This window comes from Orycteropus afer, unplaced genomic scaffold, assembly GCF_000298275.1.
Source record: "Orycteropus afer afer isolate SDZICR_OR568_19922 unplaced genomic scaffold, OryAfe1.0 scaffold00250, whole genome shotgun sequence".
Taxonomy (NCBI): domain Eukaryota; kingdom Metazoa; phylum Chordata; class Mammalia; order Tubulidentata; family Orycteropodidae; genus Orycteropus; species Orycteropus afer.
This window is the reverse complement of record NW_006921837.1, coordinates 386050-399173: the sequence shown is the minus strand read 5'-3', so window position 1 is coordinate 399173 and position 13124 is coordinate 386050. Positions and strand designations below refer to the sequence as shown.

The 13124-nt window shown below is 42.6% G+C and overlaps 1 protein-coding gene across 1 annotated transcript in view; it reads right to left on the bottom strand.

Annotated features, from left to right (window-relative positions):
• The window catches only part of CDCP1 (CUB domain containing protein 1), an 88655-nt gene that overhangs the window by 18317 nt on the left and 57214 nt on the right, over window positions 1-13124 (bottom strand). Inside the window, exon 4 of the mRNA XM_007949698.2 lies at window positions 12148-12516. Coding sequence (XP_007947889.2) covers window positions 12148-12516 — 369 coding nt within the window. The remainder of the gene's footprint in view (window positions 1-12147; window positions 12517-13124) is intronic.

Here is a 13124-nt window from a genome sequence, read left to right as displayed (position 1 = left end):
TGGTAGATCCCAACATGGAGTTGATTGCCAGTCTCTCATGGGGAATAACTACCACCAGCTGCCCAGCCACTCAACCAGGCCCAGCCAAGTTGACACAAAAACATAATCACCATACCCCTCAACCTTGGGCTTCAGCTCTGCCTCCTGCTCCCAGCCCACTGAAACTAGAGGCTTTTCTTCACTCAGCTGCTGGCTGCTGAGACTGACAAGGTCAAGGTTGACAAGTAAAAAGGCAGAATCCTGATATTACCAAACCACACAGCAGGCCATTAATTCAAGTCCATTGAAAGTCCCAAGATAGGTAGAGCACGGCAGGCTGCTGAACAACGACACGGCTACATGCAGGGTTCAAGCATGCCATAAGCTAGAGACCATTCCCAAAGCTGTTTCTTATATACGGCAAGCAGACCACATACCCAAAGCAGCTACTCAGCTGCTCCAATAGATTGTACCATAGAGTTAATTACAAATCTCACCATGGGGAATAACTACATTCAGCTGCCCAGCCACTCAACCAGGCTCAGCCAAGTTGACACACAGACTTAACCACCACAGGTGGTGAGGGTCCGCTGCTGGGAACCAAACTTCTATGTCAACAAGCACCAAGATGAAGACCCAACATTAAATCCATTGGACAAAAGCGAAAGAACCAAACTCACTACTGTTGAGTCAATTCGACTCATAGTGACTCCTCCTTGGGTTTCTGAGGTGGTATCACTACAGTAGTAGATTGCCCAACCTTCCTTCTGAGGAGCAGCTGGTGGGTTTGAACCACCAGCCTTCTGGTTAGCAGTCAAATGCCTTAGGCACTATGCTACCAGAGCACCCAGAATAATATACAGTAGTTTTTTAAAAAGTGAGGGAGCTCTAAAATATACTAATATAAAAACCTTTTTATCAAAACAGCAAGTTACAGAACAATGTGTAGAGTATGATACCAGGTAGATTACAAGATCTCTTCATAACACAAAACACCTATTTCTAAATGTACAAATTTATGTCTATAAACAAAGAAGAAAAAGATCCAGAGAGAAACACATCAAATACACAATGTGGTTACCTGAGGAGAGGGTGTGGTAGGGGTGGTGACAAAGGGGAATTTAGCTTTGTCTGTAATGTTTGAAGGTTTTACAAGAAAATATTTATGTATTTCTTGCACAGCTGAAAAAATTGCCAGATTGTTGGTCATTTAGGTGGTTTCCATAATTTTTTCCAGAAATAAAGTTCCATTAGGCACATTTTCATGTTTAATTTTCTTCTTTAGATCTGTCTCCTCAGGATAAAGTCCCAGAACCAAGATTGTTGGGTGGAATAAGAATATTATTTTCAACTCTTTACAACAGATTACCAGATTGCTTTATAAAAGAGTCGCTGCATTTATAATGTCATTCCCAGAAGTCTACACTACAAACTCCTGGGAATCCTATTTTACTGAGTTGCTTTTCAACTTCATTCATTCTGCTTTTATATAAAGTCATCAAATTGGGAAGGTGCTCGTGCAAGGTGGCATTGTCTTTGCTGTTCAAGGGTGCTGGTGATGATGCCATACATCTGGCCCGTCAGGCCCCCTGCCTCCAGCAACCGCGAGGAAGCTCAATTTCACCCAGGAAGGCTCAGTTTCACAAAAGTGTCTGTGAGGCTTCCTCATTACTGGTAATATATGATTAATGGAGTTTCTCCTTTTGAACTGGCTGCCAGGCAGCTCAGTGTCAAATTAGAAGCATAATTAGAGAAATGTCTCAGATCTTATGGTTCTCAAGTCTGTTAATTCTCTTCTTTGGTTCTTATTGTCTTTTTCCATATCAATTTACCACAATGTCTGTTGTTGTTGTTGTAGTTGTTGTTATGTGCCGTCAAGTCAGACCCGACTCATAGTGACCCCTCCTTGGGTTTCCGAGGCAGTATCACTACGGAAGTAGATTGCCCTTCCTTCTGAGGAGTGGCTGGTGAGTGTGAACTGCCAGCCTTCTGGTTAGCAGTCAAGTGTCTTAGGCACTATGCTACAATGTCTAATAGTGCTTTAAACAGAGAGAATACCTTATGCCCAGAGCCAGACTATAAATTCTACTTTTTTTTTTCCAAGCATTTATTAACACTTATAAATATTGACTACATCCTAGGAGTTAAAACTCCTAGGAGTTGTATATGCCTTCAAATTGATTCCAACCCATAGCAATCCTATAGGATGGAATAGAACTGTCTTGTAGTATTTCCAAGGCTGTAAATCTTAACAGAGGGAGTGCTGGTAGCATAGTGCCTAAATCACTTGACTTCTAACCAGAAGGCTGGCGGTTCAAACCCACCAGCCACTCCTCGGAAGGAAGACGGGGCGATCTACTTCCATAGTGATACTGCCTCAGAAACCCAAGGAAGGGTCGCTATGAGTCAGCAGACTATAAATTCTAATGCTGCTAACTTAAATATGATTTGATTTAGAAAATGGTTCGCTTTTAAATCTCCTGCCCCATCTCCAGCACATTTTTTATTGTCCTTTAAATTCCTTTTCATTGTTACCTCTAGGAAACAGTGCCAACCCGGATCCCAGGTTCACTTTTACTGAGGCCTGATCTCACACTGCAGCTGTCTCTCTCCACCCTCTCTCTCCTATTTGCTGTTCTCAAAGTTATACATGCAAATAGTTTAAAGCAGGAGTTCTCAACCATGGCATCACTGGCATTTTAGACCAGATGAGTCTCTATCTTTTAAAAAATTTTATTTATTGTGTTGTAGTTGTTGTTGAGAATAGACACAGACAACCATACACAATTCAATAGTTTCTGCATGTACGATTTAGTGACATTGATTATATTCTTTGATTTGTGCAACCATTCTCACCATCCTTTTTTGAGTTGTTCCTTCTCCATTAACATAAACTCACTGTCCCCTAAAGTTCCTGTCTGTTGTTGTTGTTGTTGTTATGTGCCGTCAAGTCAAAGCTGACTCATAGCGACCCCTTCTTGGGTTTCCGAGGCAGTATCACTACTAGTTTTTCAAATTGCTGTTGTCAATTTGATCCTGTATGTTGTCGTTGTTGCTGTTAGGTGCTGTCAAGTCAGCTCTGACTCACAGCGACCCTATGTATACCAGAATGAAACACTGCCCGGTTATGCACCATCCTCACAGTCCTTGCTATAACACTTGAACCAATCATTGCAGGAACTGTATCAATCCTTCTTGTTGAGGGGTCTTCTCCTTTTTGGCTGACCCTCCACTTTACCAAGCATGATATCCTTCTCTAGGGACTGGTTCCTTCTGACAATATGACTGCAGTGTAGTAAGTTACTTAGTGTGGCTTTTCTACCCATAAGTCTTTGTAAACTCCAAGATGAGATTTTCTATGAGCAACTGAGGAGTTCCTGATTGCTGAAGGTGTCCACCTGGAGTATTTCTGTTGGGAGTGGCACAAAACAATGTTCTGGGAGGTGTCCACTCTCTCTCAGGTGCTTAGAGTTCTGATGCTATGATTAGCTAGTTTGACCACCCTGCCGGGGCTCAAAAGGAGGCCTCCTAGAGGCAGAACTCTCTCTGACTGCTGGTTGAGGAAGACCTGCTGCTGAAAGAGACATGTGCCCCTGAAAGAGACATGTGCTGCTGGGAAAGAGACACAAAAGACACGCATCGCTGAGTGAGACACCGAGGGACCAGCACTGCTGGGAAAGAGCCTGTGAGAGACTGTTGGCTGAGGGACGGTGGGCTGGGAGAGAGACTGAGCATTTTTCCTGAACTTGAGTTGTAGCCTGGTGCTTCCCTAATAAACCCCGTAATCCATGAGTTCTATGTGGCCACTGCAGTGAATTATCGAACCCAGAGGAGAGGTGGTGGGTGCTTTGGGAGGAACGGTTGGTGAAAGGGCTGGAGGGAGGCAGCATGTCTGGCCTTGTAGGAATAGGCCTTGGGTTACTGCTGGTAATCCTGTCTTCCCCTTGTAGGGTTAGAGGAAGTCGGAACATGTGGCCTCCTTGCCGTTTTAGCAATGACCTAAGCAGGTAAGACAAAATCTGGCCATTCTCACTTCTAAAGAGCATTCCAGCTGTACTTCTTCCAGGACAGATTTGTTCATTCTTCTAGTAGTCCATGGTACATTCAACATTTTTCACCAACACTATAACTCAAATCCACCAATTCTTCTGCAGGCAGAATCTTTATTCATTGCCACCTCTCAGATGCATAAGGCTATTGAAAGTATCATGGCTTGAGTCAGGCACACCTTAGTGCTGAAAGTAACATCTTTGTTCTTCAACACTTTAAAGAGGTCTTTTGCAGCAGATTTACCCAATGCAATACAAGGTCTGATTTCTTGACTGCTGTTTCCATGGGCATTGATTGTGGATCCAAGTAAAATGAATTCCCTGACTTCAATCTTTTCTCCATTTATCATGTTGCTTATTAGTCTAATTGTGAGGATTTTTTATGTTGAGGTGTAATCCATACTGAAAACTGTAGTCTTTGATCTTTATCAGTAAAGTCTTCAAGTCTTCCTCACTTTCAGCAAGCAATGTTGTGTTACCTGCATATCACAGGATGTCAGTGAGTCTTGCTACAATCCTGATGCCACATTCTTCTTCATACAGTCCCCCTTCTCAAGATTATTTGCTCAGCATATAGTTAAATAAGTATGGTAAAAGGATACAACCCTGACACACTCTTTCCTGATTTTAAACCATGAACATACCTTTGTTCTGTATGAACAACTGCCTTTTGGACTATATACAGGTTCCCTCATGAGCACAGTTGAGTGTTCTGGAATTCTCATTCTTTGCAATGTTATCCATAATTTGTTATGATCCACACAGTTGAATGCCTTTGCATAGTCAATAAAACACAGCTCTGGTAGTGTAATGCCTAAGGCACTTGACTGCTAACTAGAAGGCTGGCAGTTCAAACCCACCAGCCACTCCTTGGAAGGAAAGTTGTGCAGTCTACTTCTGTAGTGATACCACCTTGGAAACCCAAGCAGGGGTCGCTATGAGTTGGGTCTGACTCAATGGCACATAACAACAACAACAACAACAATGTGCTTTGCCCTGTTGCCTCATCTCACTTGTTGGTGTGGTTATTGCCATTTTACACTGAGCTGGGAAAGCCACAGAAAGGTTTACATTAACTGCTAGAGGTTACTCAGCTAACAAAGGGGGCAGATCTGTGATTTGGACATAGTTTTCCTGGATCAAAAGAATCCCATATTCTTTCTTCAACACTGAGATACCATCATGTAAAAAACTATTTGAGGCCTGAGGTTTAAAATGATCCCTTTCCCTGAAAGAAAACCTCTCACTATTTGATAGTTACTTTTACACTATTTTCAAAGCTACACTGGGAATCTTTGAAGAGACGAGGTTATGGACTGAAGTTTCACAAAAACACCTCCTCATTTTTACAACATATATAAACAGAGAGTTCTTACTTCCTAACGGAAATGGGCTTCACAGGAATAAGTCAGAGGACACAATATGTACTGTTTTGGTTACCTCTAGTGCTGTTCTAACAGAAAATACCAAATATGGGTGGCTTGAACACACAGGAGTTTATTCTCTTACAGTTTAGGAAGCTAGCAGTCTGAGTTCAAAGTGTCAGTTCTAGGGGCTGGGTGAAAGCCCATCAACCTTGAGCTTCAGCTCTGCCTCTTGCTCCTGGCCCACTGGAGCTGGAGGCATCTCTTCACTCAGGCAGCTGCTGGCTGCTGAGGCTAACAAGTCCAAGGTCAACAAGTAAAATGGCACAGTCCCAAGATTATCACACAACATGGCAGGTCACTGGTTCAAGTCCAGGAACAATCCTAAGATTGGCAGACAACATGGCAGGCTGCTGAATGAAGACCTGGTTACATGCAGGGTCCAAGTGTGCCAAGAAGCTCAAGCCCATTCCCAAAGCTTCCCCTTATATACTGCAAGCTGTCCACATCCCTAAAGCAGCTACTCAGCTGCTCCAGTAGATTCCACCATGGAATTGATTACCAGTCTCATCACAGAAAATAACTACATCCAGCTATCCAGCCATTCAAAACCAGGCCCAGCCAAGTTGACACACAATCTTAACTACCATACATACCAACTCTGGAAGTGCAATTTTAAGACGCAAGTAATGAGTTACCTAATGAAAAAGCAAAAATAAAAACAAAGCTCAACAATTAGTTAAGGGCCCCAGGTGGTTTCTGCAAGTTATAGAAGCCAAACAAGAAACAAGGCAATTGCTTCCATAATTATTATTTGCCTAGATTCTTTACCTGAAGCATCCTGTGTGACATGTGGAAATGCATGTCCACATACTCTATTTCAATCATGAGAACACAAAAACCCATGAGGTTGGAAGATACTGGAGTACCTGGTATTCTCAGAGCAACTAAATGTTATCTTCAAAAGCTAGAGGAGGATACATAAAGCAGTAGACCAGCAGTCTGCTCCCTGGAAAGAAGATAATATAGATAGGTAGACTATTACTAACTCATATAATTATTATCAGCAGGGCCACTTGAATCTTTTAGAAATTCTATTAGAAAAAGCAAAATAGGCTGTGTGGGACAAAGGAAGATGCTTTCCCTCTTTCTCTCTCTGGTGTGACTATTAAACTCCAAGAAGACTAAAATTACTTTTATATCTCCAGGAAAAAAAGTGGTAATAATACCAGGTATGAGGTAGTAATATTGTACCATCTGAAAAGACAAAAAGGGCATGTTATGGAGCACTTAATGAAAACCAGGTCTGTCTGGTAGAGGTGAACATGAATCAAGCCCTTGGGCATCAGTAGGCTGCAAGTTGTGGGCAACCTAAGCCTTTAGTGCAACCCGTCCAGTTACAGTCTGACCTGATCAGTTCTTCATCAGATCCTAGGCAGCTCATACATCACTCATCTTAAAACCTAGGATTGTCTGTGGTCAAAGGCATTCCCTGCAGGAATCTTCTGGGTCTAATTTGAACTTACCTGATATTTTTTAGCAGTGTACACAGAAGTTTAATAGTTACTTTCTTTTTTTCTTTTAAAGAAAATTAGGCTCAAGGTCATATCTACCTATTGTCCACATTCAGATATTATTATTATTATTGCCTAAACATACCTGGTCATTCAACCTGTCTACCTATGTATCCACCTGTAGATTAATGTTTATTATTACTGATAATGCAGTATTGTGTATATAAGAGGGTTAATCATTGCTGTCTGTACCTTGTGTACCTCTCTGTGTCTTCCTTCCTTTTCCTTAGGGAAAAAGGAATATACCTATGACCATATATAAGTTTGGCAGTCAATATTTCTACATACGTATTTATATGTGCTATAAGAATATCCATATATATAATAGCTATCCACCAGCCACTCCTTGCAAGGAAGATTGGGCAATCTACTTCCATTGTGATACGGCCTTGGAAACCCAAGGAGGGGTCACTATGAGTTGGATCCAACTCAAGGGCAGTGAGTTTTAACAGGGGGCAAAGTTATGATAACTTCTTAGCTACAGCAAACACCTGAAGGAGCGAGTTATTGGGCACATAGGCTTGGGACCACGGTTGCAGGGGACAACATGCTCAATTGGCATAACATATACACAAAAACAGTGTTCTACACTCTACTTTGGTGAGTAGAAACTGGGGCCTTAAAAGCTTGCAAGAGGCCATCTAAGATGCAACAACTGGTCTTTCCTCATCAGGGGGAAAGAATGAAGAAAACCAAAGATGCATGGAAACAAGTAGTCCAAGGGAATGGTGGACCATGTGAACCTCAGCCTACATGATCCTGTCATCAGAAGAACTAGATGGTGCCTGGTTATGGTTATCACTGTCAACCACTCAGAAAGGGACCAGTGCAGGAGATCCTGCATAGAGTAGGAGAAAAATATGGAACAAAACCCAAGATTATAATAAAGACCAGGATTACTGGTTTGATAGAGACTGGTGAAACCCTCAAGACTGTGGCCCATAGTCACTCTTCGGGCCAAGAATTGAACTCACTCTTGTGGCTTCCAGCCAAACAACAGACAAGCATACAAGGTGAATATTTATTACCAGGTAGGTACACTCCTTAGAAAAATCAAACGGGAGATCATAAGGGCAGTATTTGCACAGGGAGATAGCTCAGAGGGCAGGAAGGCACAGGAAAGGACATAGGGAAAAAGTAACCAACCACAGGGAGGAAGTAGGAAGAGAGCTGTTACATTGTGGGGATTGCAAACAACGTCATGAAACAAAGTGTGTATGAACCATTGTATGGAAAATGAATTTACTCTGGAAACTTTCATCCAAATCACAATTAAAAAAAGAAAAAAGAAAAAATATCTGATAACAAATTTCTAAGGAAATGAAACAAAAAGGATGTCTTTTAAAACACACACACACACAATTATTATTATTTTTGCACCCTGCACCCACTGTGGTCAGGCCCTGCTGGGGGTGATGAGGGGTCTGGGCTGGTGGCTGATTGCCTTAAACAAACCAAAAAACCAAACCTGTTGCCTTTGAGTCAATTCCAACTCCTAGCAACCCCATGTGTCTCTGAGTAAAACTGTGTTTTCTTGGCTGAAAGCAGATCACCAAAATGCTTTTCTGAGGGGCTGCTGGGTAGGTTCAAACTGCCAACCTTTGGATTTACTGCTTTTTTCACAAATAACGTGCTCATATAATTAACACGTCCATGCATTAGCACACATAGCATGTGTAGGAAATTAACATGTGAGGGGGTTGTATGGTTTGCACAAAATCTTACAATGTGCACATTATTTGTGTAGAAATACAGTGGTAGTCCAGTGCAAACCATTTGTGCCACCCACGGACTTTATAGTAGTGCAGAAACTAACTCTCAGAGATCCAACCTAATTTTATCCCCAAAGATACTCCTGCGGGCCAAATCCATTTACTCTTCTATGAAAAGTGTAAACCATATATTACATGAAGGCCCCTAACACTTCTAAACACTCTTAAACTGCAGTTAATCATTCTTTATTTACCTAAAAGTTATATCCACACTCTTCTCCATTGAATTTATGCTAATGGTATTAGAATAGCAATAATGGTGGCACAACATGAAAAATGTCATCAATATCCCTGAGCTGTAAATGTGTAAGTTGTTATGTTGGTGAATGTGTTGGTGTATATATATTTTTTTCATTGTGCTTTAGGTGCAAATTTACAGAGCAGAGTTTATTTCACGTTCAACATTTTGTGTACATTTGGTTTCATTCCCCAATTACCATCCCCAACCCTAACCCACTCTCCCCACCCTGCTGAGCAAACCTCCTCCCGTGCCCTTCATAGTTATGCACCCCTGTGTGTCCTGCATTTCCTCTGTGTGAATGTTGCCCCTCTAGTGCCCCATGGTTGACTGCTCCAAGAGATGTATCTCCATAGAGTATGTGGGTGCGTCACCCTGGGTTGAGTGGTCTGCGTGTACGTCTTGTTTACTATTGGGCTGAGAGCCAGTCCCTGAAAGCAAGTTTTATTCTAGGCCCAAAGTGTATCCCAGGGCTATAGTATTGGGGGTCCCACCAGACTCCATGTGGGAGATTATGTTTTCACCACAATAAAAGTAAACAAAACAAAACACTATATCCACACTCTTCTTACACTGGTCATACCACAGTTAACAATTTGGCCACAGGAAACAGAATGAACCCACCAAGGCTGAGATGATAAACAAATCCCTCCCTCTCCTTAAACCCAAACCCACTCTACTTCTAAGCCTTCCATGGCTGCTTTCAGCACAGCCTTAAAACTGAGGATGTCGGTGGTCAAACCATGGTCACATATTGTGACAGTGGTAATACAAAAATGTCTGAATGGGCATCTATATAATATTGCCTTAAAAAGTTATGCTTTCTCTGGAAACAATTGGTCCAAGGGACTAGCAGGCCATGTGATCCTCAGCCCACATGACTGTGAGATGAGAAGAACTAGATGGTGTCCGGCTACCACTGTCAACCACTTGGAAAGGCATCAGTGCTGGAATTCCTGGATAAAGTGGGAGAACAATGTGGAACAAAATTCACCATCATAAAATAAAGACCAGGCTTACTGGTCTGCAAGAGCCTGGTGAGACCCCTGAGACTATGGCCCCTAGCTACTCTTCAGGTCTGGAATTGAACTCACTCCCGTGGCTTCCAGCCAAACAATAAACAGGCATATAGGGTGAACATTTACATCAGGTAGATACACTCCTTAGAATGATCAATCATGGGAGAACAGAAAGGCAGTGTTTGTATATTGAGATAGCTCAGGGGGCAGGAATGCATAGGAAACAAGGATACAGGGAAGAGATAACTACAGGGAGGAAGTGGGAAGAGAGCTGTTACACTGTGGGCAATTTCAATCAGTATCATGAGACAAAATCTGTGTGAACTGTTGTATGGAAAATGAATTTGCTCTGTTAATTTTCATTCAAATCACAATTTTAAAAAAAAGTTATGCCTTCTGCATAGTTAATATAAATTAGAAGGGATCTTGGGCCAGGATATGGGAGGTACTGTGGTTTCTTGTCTGAGAAGAGGCTCTCAGTGGCACTGACGGGCATTTCCCAGGCAGTACCTGTTGGGCAATCCCTTGGGTGGATCTCAATACTGTCCATTTCAGATGTGTATCAGCCCTACAAAAATAAAAAATATGACATTCCACCCTCCCACTTAATGTTTCTGCCTGGCTTTGCCTACTTCCTGGAAGTAAATAATAAAAACAAGAATGAGAATCAGCCTTCTGGGCAGAACCCATCCTCAACACGTACCAGAAATGTCCTGTTGCAAGGCCATTTGTCATAATTCACTCCTCACAGACTCCAGTACGTAGATGAGCCTCACAAGCAGATACTCTGAATTCATCATGTACCTTTTAGCATTCCCTTCTGGGCTAAGGTGAGGCAAGGCAAGTGCCCAGGATGCAAAATTTAAGGAGGCACTCTCTCCCAGGGGCTGACCTTGTATATACAGGACCCTGAGAGTGAGTACCTCCTTAAGAGTGAGGCATCTGGAACATTTACATCAGGTGGATACACTCCTTGGAGTGATCAGTCTCAATTTGCGGAGACCAGAAGGGCAGTGTCTGCACAGTGAGATAGCTGGGGGGCAGGAGGGCATGGGAATGCAGGACGGAGGGAAGCGGTAACTATGAGGAGGAAGTGGGATGAGAGGTGTTACTCTGTGGGGAATTGTAGTCAAATGTCATGAAACAAAATGTGTATGAATTGCTGTATGGAAAATGAATTTGCTCTGTAAACTTTCACCCAAATTGTAATAAAAATTAAAGAGTGAGGCATCTGAGAGTCCACCTCCTTGAACTTTGCAGTCTGGCTACATCACCTCACTCTGGTCCTGGCACTGACTCCCCTTCTCTAGGCTCTTAGCATCTTAGTAAATGTTTGAGGAATGACGTTCAACCTAATTCTCATCAATCTATCTGGGGTTCAGTAGGTTCAGACCACAGGCTGTTGGTCTTGAGCTTGCTCTGCTCCTGACAAGCTGTGTTTAAACCCTCCAGCTGTTCCAGGAGAGAAAGTTGAGGCAGTCTGCTTCCATAAAGATTTATAACCTTAGAAACCCTCTGGGCAGTTCCACTCTGTCCTATTGGATAGTTATGAGTTAGAATTGACTCAATGGCAGTGGGTAAGTAAAGCATTATAAAAAGGATTAGTTGAGATTGTGTAAATGGCATGCTTATCATAGAGCCTGGGATGTATAATGTGTGCCCATAGCTATAGAGTCTAGGGCTGCACAGTCAGTAAGAAAGTCTTAGTTATCATTGCTAATGGGACTGGTGACATCTTGATTCTCACCGTAGGGTCAAGATACAAGATCTAGAAGATAAGCCCCCAATATTTTGATCAAAAACAACTTAGTACCATAACTAGGACCAGGTAGTGTTTCACTCCATTGTGCATGGGAGTGCAATGATTTGGGGTCCATTTGATGGCTGCTAATATGACAACAGCACCCTGAATGGGAGATCTTGCCTGTTCCTTATCATACTAAAAGGGAACCTCCCGCCAGGTGTTTACCAATAGGCCGGTCATACTGCTTAGCAACCCACTTCCTGAAACTCTTACAGGGTTCAGAGTCCAACTTTTCCAGAAGCTGCAGATGAGAAACAGGAAGGGAACCTCACCCCAAGCAGGCTACCTAGAAAGTAAGGAAGGTAGATATTGGAGGAGGAGGGGAAAGGAAAGTGGGGCTTCACTTACTGCTTTCATTTTGTGGGTGCTGGACCAAGACTTGGAATTGCAGTCTGAGGATCCCTGGATTTTGGGGATCTTGGTCACAGCCCTGCAGCGAGAGGTTGAAGTTCCCCGCCATATTCCCAGGCTGCTGATCCCTTAGCTTAAACACCTCAGGATTAGTGGTGGAGCCTGGGATGTAGTATTCAACCCGCTCTTCCTTCTTCACGCAGTTGGAGACGTTGACAGTGAGGAAGGAGACGCTGGCCCGCAGGTGTAGGGGTATGATAAACTGCCAAGTCATGAGTTCGTCCTCAGGGAAGCCATCAGGGTAGTTGGCAGACATCAGGGTTGCCGAGCCTTCATCCTCAAACACAGACTCGATGATGCACAGTCCTGATGGGAGTGGAACAAAACCAGAAAGAACAGGAGGTGATTAGATCCTGCCTTGGTTGTCCACAGTTGAGGGGCGGGGTTGTCAGATAAAAGAGTCATGGTGAATCTCAGGTCCTTCCACAGAAGAATTTTTCTTTAAGGTATTTAGGTCAAATCATGACATGGTATGTTTGTATCCAAAGCAGAGGTTGGTAATGGGAATATATCAGTGCTGTGTGAGTAAATGTTTAAAAACCAACTTACTGAAATAAAAGAAATCCCTACTCTGTAGCATCTGTCAACTTTCAATATTCTCATTCCACACAACCAAGATGTTGTGAATGAATGTGGAGCTGGGAAAAGATGTGCACTAATACACCATGATAGAGTATCTCCATCCGACAGATACACAGACATAAATAACCTCAAGAAGCATGTTGTTAGAAGGCAGGGGGGCAGGGAAACTAGAGTACTGGAAATGTAACAACCAGAATGCAATTAAAGAGAATGAAGACACATTGTGAAAAATGTAACTAATGTCACTGAACAAATTGTGTAGAAACTGTCAAATGGGAACTCTTTTCCTATGTAAACTTTTACTGAAAACAATAAAATATATATATATATAT